At 50.2% G+C, this 18,315-nt stretch overlaps 1 protein-coding gene across 1 annotated transcript; it reads right to left on the reverse strand.

Annotated features, from left to right (window-relative positions):
* Nucleotides 1–427: 427 nt before the first annotated feature.
* Nucleotides 428–18,276, reverse strand: PTPN22 (protein tyrosine phosphatase non-receptor type 22). The gene is made up of 21 exons (XM_009896089.2): nt 18,125–18,276; nt 15,340–15,448; nt 14,556–14,632; nt 13,261–13,356; nt 12,835–12,873; nt 12,426–12,497; nt 12,288–12,347; nt 11,739–11,881; nt 11,172–11,238; nt 10,304–10,381; nt 9,694–9,786; nt 8,282–8,358; nt 6,732–7,489; nt 5,708–5,794; nt 5,436–5,566; nt 4,588–4,615; nt 4,089–4,169; nt 2,916–3,022; nt 2,237–2,267; nt 1,430–1,507; nt 428–507 (listed from the first exon to the last, which is right to left on the reverse strand). Exons 1-21 carry the CDS (start codon nt 18,266–18,268, stop codon nt 443–445), a joined length of 2,421 nt encoding a protein of 806 aa, XP_009894391.2. The 5' UTR covers nt 18,269–18,276; the 3' UTR covers nt 428–442.
* Nucleotides 18,277–18,315: the final 39 nt, after the last annotated feature.

The raw sequence follows: 18,315 nt of genomic DNA on the forward strand, positions 1-18,315 counted from the left end.
TAAGGAGGTGCAGGTTTTGGATTCCAATAGATTTGCACATGGGGGTGAAGTTCCAGAGGCTGTGTCTGCACAGTCCAGAGCTGTTCTGCTTTGGCCTTCACTCAATCATCTTCACTGGATCCCTTCTCCAGTTTACACTGCTCAGCTCAGCAAGCTCAAATCCATCCTTTTGAAGTGAATACATTCCAAAACAAAACACATATGTATCTCTCCTGGTTATAGCTTCCATCCTGTTGTAAGTCCTGAAAGTGCCTACCTGATAGTACTTCTATATCCTTCACTTTCAAAGTTCACTTGATGAAGGATGTACAAACAATGCCTGAGCTGTAATTACCATGCAGCAGCTTTTGACGTGTTGTGATGGAAACCTTACTGGGATGAGCACTTGGAGCATCCAAGAAGGACTTCACGAATCCATAGCACCGAGTCTTACAAAACACATCTAAATGTCCCATGCTGGTGGTGGGTTTCTTGGTCCTTTAGGCTTTAAAAATCGATTTGCAAAGGCTAGAAAGAAATTATTACTTATTTTTTTTAATGCAACACATTTTGTACATGATAGGATGTTAGTTGGAGATGGCCCTAAATATGGTGTTTGAAGACGTTTGGAATTTCAGTTCTTGGAGATAGAATAGAATAGCATAGAATAGCATAGACCAGGTTGAAAGAGACCTTTGAGATCATCACATCCAACCTATTATCCAACACCATCTAATCAACTAAACCATGCAACCAAGCAGCCTATCAAGTCTCCTCCTAAACACCTCCAATGATGGTGACTCCACCACCTCCCCATTCCAATGTGCAATCACTCTCTCTGTGTGGAATTTCTTCCTACCCTCCTGCCTAAACCTCCCCTGGCACAGCTTGAGACTGTGTCCTCTTGTCCTGGTGCTGCTTGCCTGGGAGAAGAGACCAACCTCCACCTGTCTACAACTTCCCTTCAGGAGGCTTAAAAGCAACATCCTGTAGCTGTAAGTCAACTGGTGCCAAACCAGTCCATGGGTGTATCTGTCTGACCATTATAGATCAATATCAAGATAACTGGATTTTATGCCTAGTCTTACAAATGACTCTGTCAGAGGAATTTCAAGTGGAAAACCCCAGGATTTCTCCTCTGCTGTGTGACACAAGATAAGCAGCAGCCTAGTGGTGATGCTACAGCTTCGTCTTATTGCTGTCTCTGTTGCCACATGAAGGCTTTGGACACAGGAAAGCCAAGCACATGCTTCTAGCACTTCACACACTGAGAAATGTTTGTTTCAGTTTAGTGTTTTCCATCCTTGTTCTTTCAGCTATTGGTAAATAAAGTTGTGACTATGTAAAAACTACTAAGTGTTACCTGGAAGGTTTGTTCAGCCCGGGACCTGTGTTTAGGCTTTCGGCAAACACCTAACTCTTACCCCAAAACTTGAAGGGAGGAACATACCAAAGTTAAGGAGAGATCTCGACTGGTTTGTCAGGGCAGGTTCTGATGGTTTTTTCAGTGAGAGTGGGACACACATGCCTAGAAATAAAGAATGTAAAGAATTTAAAGGCTGGGGCAGCTCCTCACTGTAGTGACTCTGGTGAGCTGGCCTCAGGCACAGAAGAGCACTTGGTGCCCTGTGCACCTTGTCAGTGGGCACGAGTGCTGCTGCAGCACCAGGCTGTGAGGGCTCTCCAGCAAGCAGAGCCTGGGTGCCACCAGCTTTGGTGTCATCTACTCATAGCAGGGAGCGAGGCTGGCACTGCAGCACAACCCACAGAAAAGGTGTTTGCTCAGGAGTGCTTTGAATAGATTTTAGTAGTGCTGCTTTCAAGATAAGCATTTTAATTGTTAGATCAAAGGGAACTTGGTGAGGAACTCCTTATTTATGCTCTAAATAGACTGGGCAGAACCCAGAATGAGGCTCACATTCCCCACACAACACTGTCCCCCAGTCCTAGAGTGTTTGTCCCACAACCCTAGCTGGAATAACCTGAAGAATTTGGATGTGGGCACACCGGGTCTGTCCCCAAGGCACCAGAGGGCGTTACAGGAGAACCACATCATCCTTAGGATGCTCCTAAAGACCCATTGCTGTACAGATGAGGTGGTGCTCCACAGGCCAGCACAGCCTTGCCCCAAGGCTGGCAGACCTGCTGGGTGTTCCCATCTGACAGGTTCAGGCTCTGGAAAATTCAGTCCCACATATTTCTGTATATAGTTGCTTAAAGCCATCAGGGAGAGAGCACATTAGCCTGGAAGACTTACTCTTTCTCACGTTTTTCAGTATTTTCAAGCTCTGTAGAAGGGAAAAAAAAAATACTAAGAAGGCTTGTTGGGAAATAAAAAGCAGCAAGCAGCAGACCAGCTGCTGCAATAAAGAGAACCCACTGACAAATAGACACGTGCCACATCTCATGAGAGGCATCCTGCCCAGCAGCTGAGACTGAAATGCAAACTTCACCATTCACTTTGTGCCTGGCTTTTTTCCAGCCAGCCCAAATGCCTCCAGTTTGTCTTGTTCCTGCTGTTTTCCTCAAATGCTTTTCTGCTCAACCCTAACATCCTGAACTACAGTTGCTCATTATGAGGGCTAGCTAGGGGCCCAACAAAAGGAGGCTGGTGATGAGCAGAGTCTGTCCTACACCAGAATTCAGGCTCCACTCAAGCCACTTTTTGCCAGAGGAGCTGGCACTGTGGGTGGAGGGAGTGCCAAGGCCTGACCCTTCAGAGGGGTATGGCTGTGTTGCTGCTCTTAGTGCAGCTGTGCCTTTGTGTGCACTTCTACAGAGTGTTTTTATTAGTCTTGTTTCCATGCCCTAAATACAAGTGGTCTCAAAGCAGATAGTTTTCACAAGGGGAGCAGGGAGAAGGCAAGGATAGCTGTGGTTGAAACGATCTCTTCTCCTCACCCCTGCTTTTTTAGCTTTGGTCTTGTTTCTTTTACCTTACTTCTCTTGAAGCATTTTGCAGGCTCTTTGGACGATGTTTCCAAAGTGTTGTTCTCCAGGCCTGCAGGACTCCTTGTAGGGCTCCTTGCAGCAGGCTGCAGACCTGGGAAGGTACATCACAACATTTGCAGTGGTCATTTGAGAGTCCTCCTGCTTTTTTTTCTTTTTCCTAAGCACTTTGATGTTGCTTTTTATTTCCTCTAGTGCATCACTTCTAGAAATCTCCAGCAGGACCCCCAGTTGGGTTTAGAATAGAATAGAATAGAATAGAATAGAATAGAATAGAATAGAATAGAATAGAATAGAATAGAATTAACCAGGTTGGAAGAGATCTTTGAGATCAAGTCCAACCTATCACCCAACACCATCTAATCAACTAAACCATGGCACCAAGCACCCCATCCAGTCTCTTCCTACACACCTCCAGTGATGGGGACTCCACCACCTCCCTGAGCAGCATATTCCAATGGTCAATCTCTCTTTCTATGAAGAACTTCTTCCTAACATCCAGTCTAAACCTCCCCTGGCACAGCTTGAGACTGTGTCCTCTTGTTCTGGTGGTGGTTGCCTGGGAGAAGAGACCAAGCCCCACCTGTCTACAGCCTCCCTTCAGGGAGTTGTAGAGAGCAAGAAGGTCTCTCCTGAGCCTCCTCTTCTGCAGGCTAAGCAACCCCAGCTCCCTCAGCCTCTCCTCACAGGGCTGTGCCCCAGACCCCTCCCCAGCTTTGTTGCCCTTCTTTGGACACCTTCCAGCATCTCAACCTCTTTCCTGACCTGAGGAGCCCAGAACTGGACACAGGACTCAAGGTGTGACCTAACCAGTGCTGAGCACAGGGCAGAATGACCTCCCTGCTCCTGCTGGCCACACTGTTCCTGACACAGGCCAGGATGCCATTGGCCTTCTTGGCCACCTGGGCACACTGCTGGCTCATGTTCATCCTACTATCAACCAGTACCCCCACGTCCCTTTCTGCCTGGCCGCTCTGCAGCCACTCTGACCCCAGCCTGTAGCACTGCATGGGGTTGTTTACTTCCTTTATATCTGCTGAACTTCCCCCACAGTTAAGTCCTGAAGCACCACTGTTGGTAATGCTTTGAACAAATGGGCCATGATCTAGGTGTAAGCACAAAATCTCAGTTATGTGCTGAGAAAATAACTCATCACTTACTTGCTGCATCAGCAAGAACAAATGACTCCGGGGTTCTTGCAGGAAGCGGGGGAGGAGAGTTAGAGCGATCCCGAGCTGTCTCTAACAAAGCAGAGATAAAGGAGTTGGTTACCTAGTTTTAGAGAAATAAATACATATATATACACCAGTTCACTGAGAGGGCCTCAGCTCTCTAAGCAGCACAGGTCAGTGGTCTCGAAGGACACACACAACATCGCAGCACAAGATGTGACAATCCTCAGCCTGAGAAGGCTGCCACAAGCACCCTCATGGACAGGGTGAGGCAAGAGCTCATTAGGAAACATCAAGCACTCAGTTCACTGCCTACAGAACCGTCTGCTTCTGCTCAGAAAGGTATAGTTGCAGAACTATTTAGCAACAGGATACTTCCATTGGACTGAGCACACACCCTAAAGACATTTACTAAGTATGGTAAAGCAGCCTCAGGAAAAAGCAGACTCAGTTCCAAAGAGAGTTCATCCCAGCATTAAACTTGTACCTGTTTGTGGGCTCCAAAGCTTCACACTCTGGAAATAAAAACACAAAGAGGGCATTTAAAATTCCTCCAACCAAAAGGCTTTCTCCTGCACGCAGAGGAGGAAATGATTCTTTGTGCAAACCTCCTGCCACACACAGCTCCATGCTCAGGTAGTAGAAGATAGAGTTACACCTGATTGTTTCACTTTACAAAGCTGTAATTCAACTGTGTGGTGATCAAGAGATGCTGAACATTTTGTTCAGCTCCTGTCTGTTCCACAGGGAGGTGAGAACCTCAGCTACCACTAACTTCCTGCCATTATCCTGATCTAAACAGCAGCAATACTTTTACTCCCTTGTGTTGGATTTAGAACCTCCCCAAAAATAATGTTTGGAGTAAAGTAGATATTGAGAAGGAGGAGCTTGACAGAGACAACATTTTACTCCCAGTCCTGATCCCTGAAATATTTTGTGGAAGGTAGACAGTGCCAAAATCAAAGACTCACAGAAAGGCTTAGGTTGGAAGGATTCTCAGAGATCATCTACTCCAACCTCCCCATCATGGGCAGGGACACCTCTCAACTAGACTCAGCTGCTCAAGACCTCATCCAACCTGGCCTTGAACACCCCAAGGGAGGAGGCATCCACAGCCTCCCTAGGCAGCCTTTTTCACCACCCTTGTGCTGAAGAACTTCTTCCTAGGGTCCAGTCTAAACCTGCTCTCCCTCAGTTTCAAACCATTTCTCCTTGTCCTATTGCTGGACACCCTTATGAGGAGTCCCTCAAAGAGTGTTTTTCATGGAAGGAAACACGATGAGGAAACTGGCACAGTGGTAGTGCTGGAGGAGAGATAAAAAGCCACTTACTTACCTTACATGGTCTCAGTCTCACCGAGTCGTTAAACACCTTTGAGTGAGACTCCCCACTCCACTCCAGGGAGGTTCTGATATTTGTACTGCTGGCTGGAAGCTGGAAATCAGAAGCAGCCAGAGGAAATTGCCCTAGAAACGACGAACACAAAGGAGGTCATTTCTCATGCCAGGCAGCCAGAGCAGAGGCACAGCCAGGTGCTCTGACACCACACAACCATGGGAAGAGCCCTCAGAGCACTTCTCAGTCCCTGCTGTGGGAGATGCACCTACCAGACTCACTGGTGACAATGAAGGACTCCGGGGTTCGCTCGGGCAGGGGTGGAGGATCCTCATCCTCTGTCTGTGGCAGGGTGGCTGCTTGGGAAGACAGGGACAGATTAGCCACACGGCAGAGCACAGCAGGACTGCAGACCTCTCTAGGGACTCAGAGCTGGCTGCTCTTGCCCACCTGCACACCAGAGGTGTTGGTTAAACACCTCTAAACCAGTTAACAATCCAAGTGGTGCTCAGCACCAGTTCACGGGCTGCTATGCACCTGGCCCTGAGGGCAGACTTCCAGCAGCAGAATTCCCACTGCAGAGGCAGTGACGAGCACACCCCCAGCACTCAGCCAAGTGGTGCCATAACTGCACAGCTCCTGCTGCAACTCCTGCAACTTCCAAGAGCATCCAGCTTGCTTTTGTGGCATTGAACCCTAAAGGGCAGGAGCAGGACAAAGCTGATCAAATGCCAAAGCTGCAGACAATGGGAAATACCTGACTGGACCAGGACTGACCACATCAAGGAGTAATTCTGCCTTCTTCATGTGGCAGGTGCTGGCTTTAAGGTTACAGATCTGGGCAAAACAATAATGTTGAAGTCCTGGTTCTCCCAGTCCCAATGGGATATCAGCACCTCCCTGCATGATACTCTACAGAAAGGACTGGGGTATGACCTTGGAACTAGATCCTTAGAGAAAACCCTTTCTGGGAGCTTTTTGTATGCTTCTTAGAGCAGCCTCTTTTAAGAGCTGATCAGCACCAGCCTCTGTCTTCCTGTGAGCACTACTCTGAGGTGACCCAGAGCAGCTGTATTGTGCAAAACCAAAAATTATGCTGTGCTAAAAATGCTGTTTATTTTTGTGGGAAAAATTTAAGGCAGGATGGAACAAGCATGAGGATGAAACCAACTGCTCCCTCAGCACAAGCCCTGAGGAGCAGCTACAACCCTGCCAGGACACCAAAAGCCAGCTCACCACTGCCTCCAGCATGCCACAATCCACAAGCCCAGCTTGACCCAGTGCAGCACCACTTACTCTGGGAAGAAGTCCTCTCATCTTTCAGTGGAGGAGCATGGTGGGACACGGGGCTGGGCAGTGAGGAGCTGGCCACGGCAGGCTGCAGAGGGGCACGGAGAGCAGAAGAAGAGGGAAGAGCATCCTGCCCCTCCACAAAGCACTTGGCAAACACTGGGACCTCAGAGTCATCTGGAGAGAGGGGAGAGAAGTAAGGGTCTTCTGCTGACCAGCAGTAAGGGTGAGAACATTGCCCATGGTTCTTGCTGCTTGGGGGGTCGTTCTCTTCTGGGCTTGAGTGGTTCCTCTCAAGAGGGGAAAATCCATCCTCCTTCTTCATCTGAAAGCTTGGGTGACAGGTGTGTGGCAGCTGTGAACTCCAAGCAGGCTTTGCATCCCTTCCATCCCACTCCTGGCCTGCTCCCCACTGTGCCAGCACAAACGGCGTCGATGCAGTCCGTGTCAGGGGCACTCTGCCACCAGGCCCTCTCCTGCCTGCTCGCTTCGGCTCCGGACTCAGAAGCTTAGGAGAGATGCTGCTGAACTCCAGGCTGTGGTGTTTCTGAAGAGCATTGCCATCATCCCACCTCTCAGCAGCAGCAGCTGCCTTCCTGCAGCTGCTGAAGTTCAGAGCTCCAAAGGAGATGGCCTGCCTGATGGCAGGGACACCATGGCTGGAGCTGGTGTGTGTGCCCAGGGCAGCCGGCGAGGCCAGGGACGCTTTGCTTTGTACTGCCCGAGGAAGATGTTGGTGCACATCCTGTTCCTCCTGCTCTGAGCTGCAATAAAGCACCCTGATGTGAAGTCAAAGCTGTCTAGTACTCAGAAATTGCTGTTAGCTGCTAATGAAGCTCCCAGCATTGCCCCCAAGAGCAGAACCAGGAACACAGAGCCCGGTTCAGCCTCAGGCAGGGAGCACAGGGAAGGACTGAGCACCCTGATGCCCCAGTTGAACACTGTTGAACAGTGAGCATAGAAGACAGGCAAACGGCACCCTCAGTGCAGGCTATGCCAAAAAAAACCCCAGAAATTCTTTGTGGAAAGCAAACACTGGAACCAAGACATGCCCACAGAAAGACTCCACACTGCCTGTGCTGGGAAGTTGGACTTTCTCAGGCTTGCTGTTCCTACAGCAAGAGGTCCTGGAATGACACATGCAGGTGACAGCACCAGTCTGGGGACATCCTGTGGGGTGCACAGCTCCAGGGAGGGCTGAGACTGTCTCCACATGTGCAAACCTTTTCCTATACTGTCCAGTTCCTGTGTGAAGCTCTATGGAAGCCCAGCAGGAAACAGACCCAAGGGCAGAGGAGGGGACGAAATAGTGGCATGTAAGGAAGAGGCTAAGACTCAGTCTCAGAGACACAGCAGTGAGAAGAGCAGGAATTACGTTAGGAAAAAGAAGGCGAGAGTAAAGTGGGGCTCTAGAGAGGCTGCACATCCTGCTGCTAACTGAAATGCAGCATTCAACCAGAACTGTGTCACAAAGCACACGTGAAAAATGCATCTTCCTGAGATCATGTGGGTGATTGAAAATGCTAAGCCAGGGGGGACCTGTGCCATGGCCTCACCAGCTCAGTAATTGCAGCGAATAAATGTCTTCCACCAGAGTCAGAAGGGGCTTGGCTCCTGGATGCCTTGCTGGTACCTAGAGAAAGAAAAGTTTAGAGACAGGAGCAAGGGGGAAGGGTGTGAAGAACACAAACATGCTATTTCAGGAGCTGGAATTTGTGCCAAATGCTTTTAATTATTGATACAGTTTGGAAATGACAAACACCAACTTGACACACTGAGTTGGAGCTGACAGCTGAGGACAGAACCTCCTGAAAAGCAATTCCTGTCAGCACCTATTTGAAATGAGAGCCCAATGAGCTGTACAACCACCCAGCTGTCAAACACCTGCAAAACCTGCATGGACAGCTCTGCTTCAGGAGCCCAGGAGGGCATTCAGCCTGGCTGCTCAGGCACTGGTTTCAGGTGTGACACTTCAGCACAGACCATCCCCCATGCCAGAGGGCAGCAAGGATTAGGTGGGCGAGAGGTTTGGCCAGCAGCTACAAAACCACATCCGGACTTGAACGGTTTCCTGCCCTGTGTGTCACCTCCTCTTGCATCTCCTGTGCTCACAAACTGCCCACAAGACACAGAGAGACTCTTTCCAGCTCTATTCTCACTCAGCTCTGGCTTGGAGCATCCTGTAAATCCTATGGCAAAACTGAGGCACAAGTCCCTTTTCTCAAGTCTTTAGGCAAAAGCTTCTGTCAGTAAGCTCACAGTCAGCTTTCAGCCTTTGCCTGAGGAGGGCAGAGTGTTTACCTCAGCCAGATGGCAAACAGCTGCCCAGCAAAGGTAAGGTTCATGCCAGCACCCACAGAAGAACATCAAGAGAAAAGAAAAGCTTAACCTTGGATTTTTCTTTTTTTTTTTTCCTTATGTTCCTGTTCATATCCAACTTCATATCAGGACCACACTGGTTTTCCTCAGAGGTGTATCAGACCTGAAAGACTTTGCCATGTTTTTCACAAGCTATTTTAGGCTGCTCTCTCCCACAGCCAAGCTGTGATGTTAATTACCTGGCTGGAATACCACCAGGTTGCAGACTAATGCTTCAGGCTGTTCCACTTTGTGCACCCAGGCTTCCTAACCCACACCAAGAGTCTCTGTTGCTCACAAGCACTCCATGAAGACAGGTTTCCCTGGCACATCCACCTGGGAACAGCCACTACTGTAAAAAGTAAACCATCTAAAAGTGCATAGAAAATGGTTTTGAGACCAAAGGAAATTCAGCTCTCGCTTGGGGCCAAATTCATGGAGCCAAATTCAAGGGCAGAGCTGGATTCTCATGGGTTGATTTGAAAAGAGGCCCAGTTTGGCCATCAAAGGTAGCAGAAAACACGAGGATTCATTCCAGGTCTGCAGCAGAGGATAGAGTTTGAGTGCCAGAGGCTGCAAGAGGCAGTGCATCTAGCCTGGGGTCTTTTACCTGTGAAGGAGCAGACTCTGCCCGGTCATCAAGTGCTTTAATCTGCCTTTTGAAGAGCTCAATCACTGCATCATACACCAGCTCGTACTGCTCCTGCATCCCAGAAAAACAAAGTGAGAGCCAGCACCTGCATACCTGTGCATGTTCTCCTGGTACCCAAATCCAGAACCCCTGAGAGAAGCTGCTGCTTCCTGGTCCATTGGCAGGGGAAATTCTCAGAAGAAGTAGAAGCCACAGCTTTCACAGGGGTCAGGCTGAGGGGTTTTTTTTTTGGGTGCACAAATGCTGTTCTGCATTGAGCTTCCTCTTCAGTCTATCTTGGCTGAGAAGAGTTCCCAGTTTATTTCCTGGACAGTGCCTTGTTTCACAGAGCAGGCATTTGATAAATCAGACTGCAAGCACTACACTGTCCCAGCTGTCTGCAAGTCAGCTGCCAAAGTCCTTTCTGCAAAGTCATTCTTCTGTTCCGAGAAGAGACCTCACAGGACATCTACATGCCCCAGTTCCCTGCAGCACAACTGCTCTGTGTCTCCTTTCTGCAAACCCCTCTGGGGAAGGCTGCAGTCCCAGGGTGGAGGCTCTGGCAGTTGGGGACATTTGCCCAGCATACCTTGGTCTGCACTATGCAAGGTCTCTGCGTGCGCATCTCCTGGATCAGACTGAAAATACTGAAGTTCACTGGAACAATCTTGCAAGAGAGAGAAAATAAAATTTAAAACAAAACTTTGAAAAAAGGTTTAATTCCAAGCAGCTTCCAAGTTGTGATGTGGTTTAGAGCAGTGTTGGGAATTTGAGTCTGTGACTGAAAGGATTTTTAACAAAGGACCTGCTGAAAGTGCTGTGTTGCTATTAAGGAGCCATGTTGCCTCCTCCCTCCTGTCTGGCACTCCACAGAAAAAATGCCAATTGGAGAGCAGCTCTGGTAGCAGCTGTGAGCAACACAAAGGACAGGTCCCTGATTCCCAGAACTGTAGGTTCAGAGAAGCTGCACTACAGAAAAGCAGCTGCTGCTCTGAGTGCCCCAAGGCCAGGGATGGCTTCACCTGAATTTTTCTGGAAGAGCCAGAGCAGAGCAAGGTGTTGGTTTGGAAACGCTGCATTCTGATGCTTCAGTGCAAAGAGACAGGTAGTATTAGTAAAGTTCTATTGAAGGCTGAAGGGCAGCATAGAGCCAGGCTTCCTGACTGGAAGGTCCTGCCAGAGGCAGGGCTCAGTCTTGTTGGTACAAGCATCAGGAGCTCTTCACGCTGAGGCGGGGAGGAAGCAATGGCAATGGTGAGCACATGGATGCTGCAGAGCTTAAATAGAGAGAAGCAGCACAAACTGGCAATAGAGTATCAGTGGTTTGGCCACTGCCATTCTCCATTCATGGCTGCCATCTGAAATAATCTGGGGTGAAAGGGAGAGTGAGGGCTCAGAGAAGACAAGGAAGAGCCAGAGAGCACACAGGCAGCCTCAGTGGCTGCGCTGACACTCACTCCATCCCTCAGCAGCTTCTGGGTGTAGTCGATGGCACAGATGACTCCTGTCCTCCCGCAGCCAGCACTGCAAAGACAGTCACAGCAGGTTGCTAGCAGAGGTCAGAGGCTGGGCACGCTGTATTTTTTGCCAAGGGTATCTGAGAAGGGTCCTCAGCCACCTGTCACACTGCAGAGGCACACAGTGGCCTTCCTGCTCTTGCTGCGGCTTCACCCACCCCTCCTGAAGTTCTGCCTTCCCACAGCTCTGCTGCAGGCTGGAGGGCACATCTGCTGCTGCTGCTGCCCACAGACCTCAGTCCTCCTGTGGTGACTCCCAGCCCACACGTGGTCATGCCCACTGGTGGTGGTCCCTTAATTACATGTGCTACTTTTGGCATGCTGCTACCCATCTCCTTTCCTGCCACCCAGCCACACTAGCAAGGCTGTCCTCAGAGGACACCTTTGTCTTAGGACTTCCTAAGGAGAGGAGCTGGGCTGCAGGCTTGTGCTGGCTGCCACCACCCATGGGAATTGAGAGCTGGGGAGGACCCAGCAGCCCTACCCCACTGTGACCAGCTCACCTACCTGCAGTGGATGCAGAGAGGGACACTGTCATCAGGCTGGTAGCAGCGAATCTCACTGGTGAGCTCCAGGATGGGGTCAATGGATGAGGGGATGTCATGGTCTGGCCAGTTCCTATAGTGGAACTGGTGGACAGTCCGGGTTTCCTGCAAGAGGAGATGAGCACTGGCAAGGGGATGCTGCTGCAGCTACCACAGGCACAGACTGGGATATCAGCATGGCCAGGGGAAGCTGGCATGCTGCAGCCAGATCCAGTGCCCTTCCGTGTTGGTAAGCAAAGGTTTGAGGTGCAGCTTGCAGCTCTTCTTGCTGTTTTATTACATCGCTACTGTCACCTGTGTTGGCCTCACTTTACCCAGGGTCTGACTTGCCACAACTGACAGCTTCAGAAATTGTCTGGAGTTCATTTTTACCTTTCTTTGCTCCTTCAGCTACCTTCAAATCTAAACTAATGGGCTGAGCAGCACAAATTGTCTGCACAAAGCGTGCCACCATGGCTTGTCTGACAGAGCTGAGCGATTCACGTTTCCTGTCCTGCCCTTCCCCGCTTACCTCATTCAGGGTCACCTTTAAAGTCCTGATCACGTACTCATTTCTCTGCTCTTCAGCTTCCTGCAGAACAAGAAGTCAGAGTCACCTTTGCTGTGGGCACCACAGGTGCTGTGTGGCGGTGCTGGCAGAGGTACTCACACAGGCGATGGAGAAAGGGCCACGGCGCAGGGCAGGCTCCGCCACCTCTGCCCAGTAGCGCTCGCACTTCTTCTGCGGAGAGGAGCAGGACAGCTTGGGTTATTCACCACCAGCCCACCCACGCTGGCTCCTCTCCCACTTTGCAGGACAAATCTCATGCTGGGAGGAGGTTCAGCTCTTGCAGCTGGCCAGCTCCAGCCTCCCGTTCTCTGGGGCCACTACTGCTGGTTTTGCTCTCCCAAGGAGGTAGCTGTGCTGCTAGGAACTATTTAAGAGTCTGCAGCTGGAGGCTCAGGAAACAGCTCCTACCAAACTCACTGCCTCTGAGGAGATTTAAGAAAATCCTGCATCTCCCCCCTCCCTGCCCTGGCAGTGTCATGGCAGAGGCCGTCTTCGAGATGTTACTCACCTTTCCCATTTCAAATTCCATGCAAGCCATGACTACAACCTGCAGAGAGAAATTTCATTAGAAAAGGCTGAGCACAAGTTTCATATCCAGGCAGCAAAAGCAAGTTCATCCCCTGCAGGCATTTATCATCAATGGGATGTTCTGAGGGCTGCTGTCCCCTGAGTCCTGGGCCAGTGGGCAAATTAAACTTGGGATATCACCCACAGCCCCAGCATGAGGACCTTTCCCACTCAAAGTGAGAGTGCAGAGACAGCCACAAGCAGACTCCTGGCTCAGCACAAGCATAGAGGGGGCTCATGGGAAGGAAGAAGGACACACACATCATCCTGGCACTCCCACTGTCTGCTCAGCCAAAAAGGACTCTGACTGGCTGTACAGACAACTTTTCATTTTAAAACATGAAAGAGATACAAATCTGCACCTTACCAGGACTTTATACTCCCAAATCATTCTCCAAAAGTCAGTGACAGTAGCGGGGAGAGGCCCCTGGGTTGCAATGTATGCTCTTGGCCCATAGACACCCTAAAACAACATTCAGATCAGACATGGAGACATCTTTGCATAGTTCACTAGCAGAAATAAAGTCATTCCTCTTTTTGAATCTCCCTTCCATCCAATGAGCCCATCACAGAGGCTTATTTATAGTTAAAATTTAGGCACCTACATTAAATTAAGTCACCAGAAACCAATGGTGTGCAAACCTCCTAAAGGCAAACCCATGCCATGGAGCTGGGCTTGAGGTGAAATCTGCTCTCAGAGACCCCCAGTTCTTGCAGTGCCCTTGGGAGCTTCGAGGTGGTGTTGCAAGAGCTGATCCAGCTCTGCAGTATGCAGCTTAGCACATCTGCAGCTGTTGGCCAGATAATGAGCCATGACCTCCTTGTGGGAGTCTGTTCTTCTGCAGACAGGTCACACAGAGCCCTCAGTCATTGTGACGGAGATTGAAGGAAACCTCTATTCTCTCTCTCTCTCTCCATCCAAGTAGGGTCATGGACACAGGAGAGTCCCCAAATACATGCAGCTCCTGATGGAGAAGCAGCCTGTGTTGACCTGTGCTGTTGCTCTCTGCTGTGGTGGGTCTCAGCTGTGCTGCAGTGCAAGGCTTCCTGCCTCTGCACTGGTTTCAGGCGAGACAGTTCTGGCCACTGTCACCCACCAAAGGCACTAACACTGACAAGGAAGTTAGGGCTGTGAGCCACAAACTGTTCCACCACCTGCCCCAACACCGTCACACGTCTCTTGCCCGCAGCCTGGTGCCTCTGTGCTGTTTCCAAAGGTCTCCCTGATCAAAGCCCTATGAGGAGAGGCTGAGGGAGCTGGAGTTGCTTAGCCTGGAGAAGAGGAGGCTCAGGGCAGACCTTACTGCTATCTACAACTACCCGAAGGGAGGTTGTAGCCAGGTGGGGGTTGTTGGTCTCTTCTCCCAGGCAACCACCACCAGAACAAGAGGACACAGTCTCAAGCTGCACCAGGGGAGGTTTAGGCTGGATGTTAGGAAGACGTTCTTCATAGAAAGAGTGATTGCCCATTGGAATGGGCTGTCCAGGGAGGTGGTGGAGTCACCATCACTGGAGGTGCATTACCTCAGCTCTTCTTGAGCACAGCCCAGAAACTACAGCACAGTCCTTTTGCTCACCAGAGCCACAGGACCTGTTCCTCCTCATGCAATTCAAGCAGGCAGTGCTAACAGTTGCACAGCAAAACACCACGAGAGGCAGTACCTTGATGAAGTTGGCGTTGATGTAATGAGAATCTGCATCTGATGTAATCAGGGACAGCTCCACTCTGCTGTGGTCAACTGCAGGCACAAGAGAAGTAGCAATTACTGTTTGTCTCATGGTAGCTGAGCTCCTCAGACAGCAGCACAATGTGCTTTGGAGGAGGTGATACATCAGAGAGCTCACGCCAGAGCAGATGAGTGGCTGGGCAGGGAGCTAACACCTCCTCCTGCACCCCCTGAAAGCCCTGCATGGAGCTGCCAGCTGTCCTTCAGTGGGGAAGTGCTGCCACAGCCCTAGTGCAATGCCAGCCTCCTCTGACCATGGAGCAAGCCAAGCCTAAAATCATCCTGCACTCCATCTTACAGGCTCAAATGAGGGCTGTGGCTTAGGTTTTTAAATTTCTTTAAGCTCTGATGGATGAAAGAGGCAGATTTTGCCTGTAGTCTGCTACCTGGAGGTGTTTTGTCCATCAAAGCACTCTCTGTAAGACCATCGGAAATGGGGTTGCGATGTTACCCAGATAGCTTACTGGGACAATCATTAGAGGATGTGTTTCCTACTGAACAGAAGTTCTGTCTGTAGAAGACATGTGCCAAAGCCTTCCAGAGCACACACTGCAGCAGTCAGAGGCAAAGCCCTAAGACTGAAGAGCAGAACTCAAAGGCCAGCCGCAGCCTGGGATGTGCTCCCCAGCAAGCAGCAGTGCAGGTAGCTGCTAAAGGCTGAGAACAGGCTGGAGCTAGGACAAAAGGTTGATTAGGAACACGAGCCATTTCCAACCTACAGGGCAAGATGTCCTTGTATCTGTTCTTCTTGATGTTCTCTGGATGCTCAGATGCTGCTGTAGGGTAGATTTTATCCGACCTGTACTTCGTTGACTGCCTTTTCAGCTTCTGTGATGAAAGAGTGGAACAAATTACAGCAGATGTGCTACATACAACACACTCCTAGAGACTCTGTGTGACAGGCTCTAGGGGGTCAGGTTCTCCACCACAAAGCAGGGTCTGCACCACTAATTCTTTCCCGAGTGGCTTTTCTCAGGGTGCTCTGTATAGAGACAGAAGCCACCCAAGAGCCCCAGCAGAGGCTTCTGAAAAATGGAAAGTGTGTGGTGAGGCTGTGCCCACACCAGGCTGGGGCACGTAGGATGTTTTCATAGAGCACATGGAGCATTGCCCTCACAAGTGGAACACAGGGGAACCATTCTCAGTATCAATGGCACCCAGATAAGAGCAGCAGCAATGATAAACCAGCTTTAACAAGTGATATCAGAAAAGACTGATAAACCCACTGGGTTTTCTCACGTTGGTAAAGACATTCCCATCTGTAGCACTGCAAACAGTGATGCTCAAGCCTCTGGAGGAGCACAAGCAATTGGAGCTAAGTAGCTGCATGCACAATGACAGAGAAAGGAGGAGTTCTAGGGTAGACCCTGAGGGGTATGGATCTCTCATCTCTTTCATTTCCAGGGTAAAGCTGCAGCACTCTTGCAGAGTTCAAGCATTGTTTCCTGCCAGAGCACAGAATTGTCTTTCAGCAGCTGCAGGAGAGTTCCAAACTCCCCTGCCTGCAGCCTGCTCTGGACAAGCCCCTGCTGGGACTCAATGCCCTTTGAGGCCAGCTCACATGAAACTATAGAATGATGATTTTTGCCAAAGGGCCACACCAGGAGCTGGAGGGCTCTGTAGCTCAGATGTGCTTGACCAAGCCAAGCAGCCCCTTAGCAATACCACAGAACCTGCTGGAAAGCCTGCATGTGAGAGCAAGTGTAAGCAGTGAGGGTCAAACTGGCTGTGAGACTACACAGGCAGAAAAGGGGGGTTTAAACACCCCCCCCCTGTCATTTCCAGTAGCACTACCATGATCTGCACTTACAAACCTTGCTCACCCAGAGAGGGGAGGTGTTAGGGTGGAGAAATAGCATCAAATTTTTCTGCCAGGTTTGGGAATGCAGAACCATCACAACTGCCTGTCAAGATTTCCACATCTGCACAAGTGGCCATCAGCTCAAGCCATCCTGGGAAGATCTCTGGCCAGCACAGGAGGAAATGTGGCCTTGGCCACTTCTACCTGCCAGTTTGGTCCAACAGTGAATGGTACCTTTGGCTGCTAAAAGCAGCCCTTGGACAGGGGCTTGGCAGCCTGAGCATGGCCCAGTCTCAGCACAGCAGAGGGGAAATGTGGCAGCCTATGACAGCATTTTGTTCCATGGAACAACAGACTGTCACTGCAGGCCCAGATGAATCACTTCCCTCTGACCCAGACACCTGGAAACCTAGCACTAAGCTTTTCCCAAGTGTTTGAAGTGCCAGGCTTCACTGGTAGGATGAAGTAGGGCTGGATCTGGAGGAGACTCCTAGGGAACCCCCACCTCTTTCCTGAAGACCACTACCCTTCCCCAGGAGAAGCTTGGGGTCAGTGGTTGTTCTGGTGTTTGAGACATCTCAGATCTTACAGATGTACCAGTTTTACCCTTCTCTATGTCTGCTAAAGCTGGGGGATGCCTTTTCTCCTCAGAGCATCCCAGAGACTCTGCCAGAGCAAACTTTCTCTATCTGATCTGTCAGCAGCCATCATCTAAGACTGCAGCCATCTAAGACTCAGCCCTGCCACCCAAACAAATAAAAGATGTCACAGAGATCACAGATCAGGGCACTGCACAGATTCAGCCAGCTAGACCCTGCAGAGTGCAGGAGATGGTGGGAGCCATCAGCACTTTTTGCTAGCTTTCCCCTGGGGGAGCAAGTTAATCTCCAGGAGGGCCCAGCAGTGCTGCTGGACATAGAACACTTGCACTGGTCGGTGATGGATGCCCCAACCCTTCCCTGTAATCCAGCACAGTGCTGGACCCTGGAGGCATGGCTCCTCCAGCTGCTCAAAGCACTGCCTCCTTGCAACATGGACATTGTCCCCAGTGTGAGGAGAGAAGGAGCAGACTCAGGTCCACAGGGAATTTCTCTGGACTCCTGCTCCCTATGCTGCTGCTGGCACCAGGGGAGGGGGTTCTATTGAAGAAAGACAAGACAAGACAAGACAAAAGAGAAGAGAAAGAGAAGAGAAAGAGAAGAGAAAGAGAAGAGAAAGAGAAGAGAAAGAGAAGAGAAAGAGAAGAGAAAGAGAAGAGAAGAGAAGAGAAGAGAAATAAAAATGAAAAGAGAAAAATAAAAAAGAAAAGAGAAAATAAAATAAAAATAAAACTGTCCAGTGTCAGCTGGAGCTCCCTGGTGGGAACACAGGAGGCTCAAATGGAATGGGCTGCAAGGGCAGAGGGGCAGCGGCTCCACATTCCCTGGGTATCGCCAGGCGAAGTGAAACTGTGTCCTGCCAGGCACGTTTGCACAGCAGAAAACAGGAAGCACTTAGACAATTATTTAAAAAGCAAACAGTTTTACTTTGAACACAAGCTACGAAATTGCTCTTCTGTCTGTGCATTCCTTTTATCCCAGCTAGCTGCTGCCTCTTTCTGCTGTAAAATTCAGGGCCAACCTTGTCCCGTTCAGATCACCTCCCCATTGAGAAGCGACTGAGCAGTCCCCTCTAAAATCAACCAAACCCCAGAGAGAACTCACCAAAAACTCCTCCACAAACTCTTCTCGGTTGAGCTTCTTGCCTTGGGCCCTTTCCAGGTTTTGCAGCAGAATCTCCCTTTGGTCCATGCTGCTGGAGCCCAAGCGTGGCTGGCCTGCCCCTGGGAGCGGACATGTCAAGTGCATGCCCCAGCGGAAAGCACCAGCCCGGAGAGCACTGCTGCGGGCTGTGG

The sequence above is a fragment of the Dryobates pubescens genome, chromosome 35 (genome assembly GCF_014839835.1).
Source record: "Dryobates pubescens isolate bDryPub1 chromosome 35, bDryPub1.pri, whole genome shotgun sequence".
NCBI classification, from domain to species: Eukaryota; Metazoa; Chordata; class Aves; order Piciformes; family Picidae; genus Dryobates; species Dryobates pubescens.

Coding starts and splice junctions, on each gene's coding strand:
- PTPN22 (XM_009896089.2), bottom strand. CDS start 18,268: ATGCACTTGACATGTCCGCTCCCAGGGGCAGGCCAGCCACGCTTGGGC. Junction 11,882..12,287: donor TAAAGGTGACCCTGAATGAG/GTAAGCGGGGAA, acceptor CTCCTCTTGCAG/GAAACCCGGACTGTCCACCA. Junction 2,268..2,915: donor AATGCTTCAAGAGAAGTAAG/GTAAAAGAAACA, acceptor TCCCTTCTACAG/AGCTTGAAAATACTGAAAAA.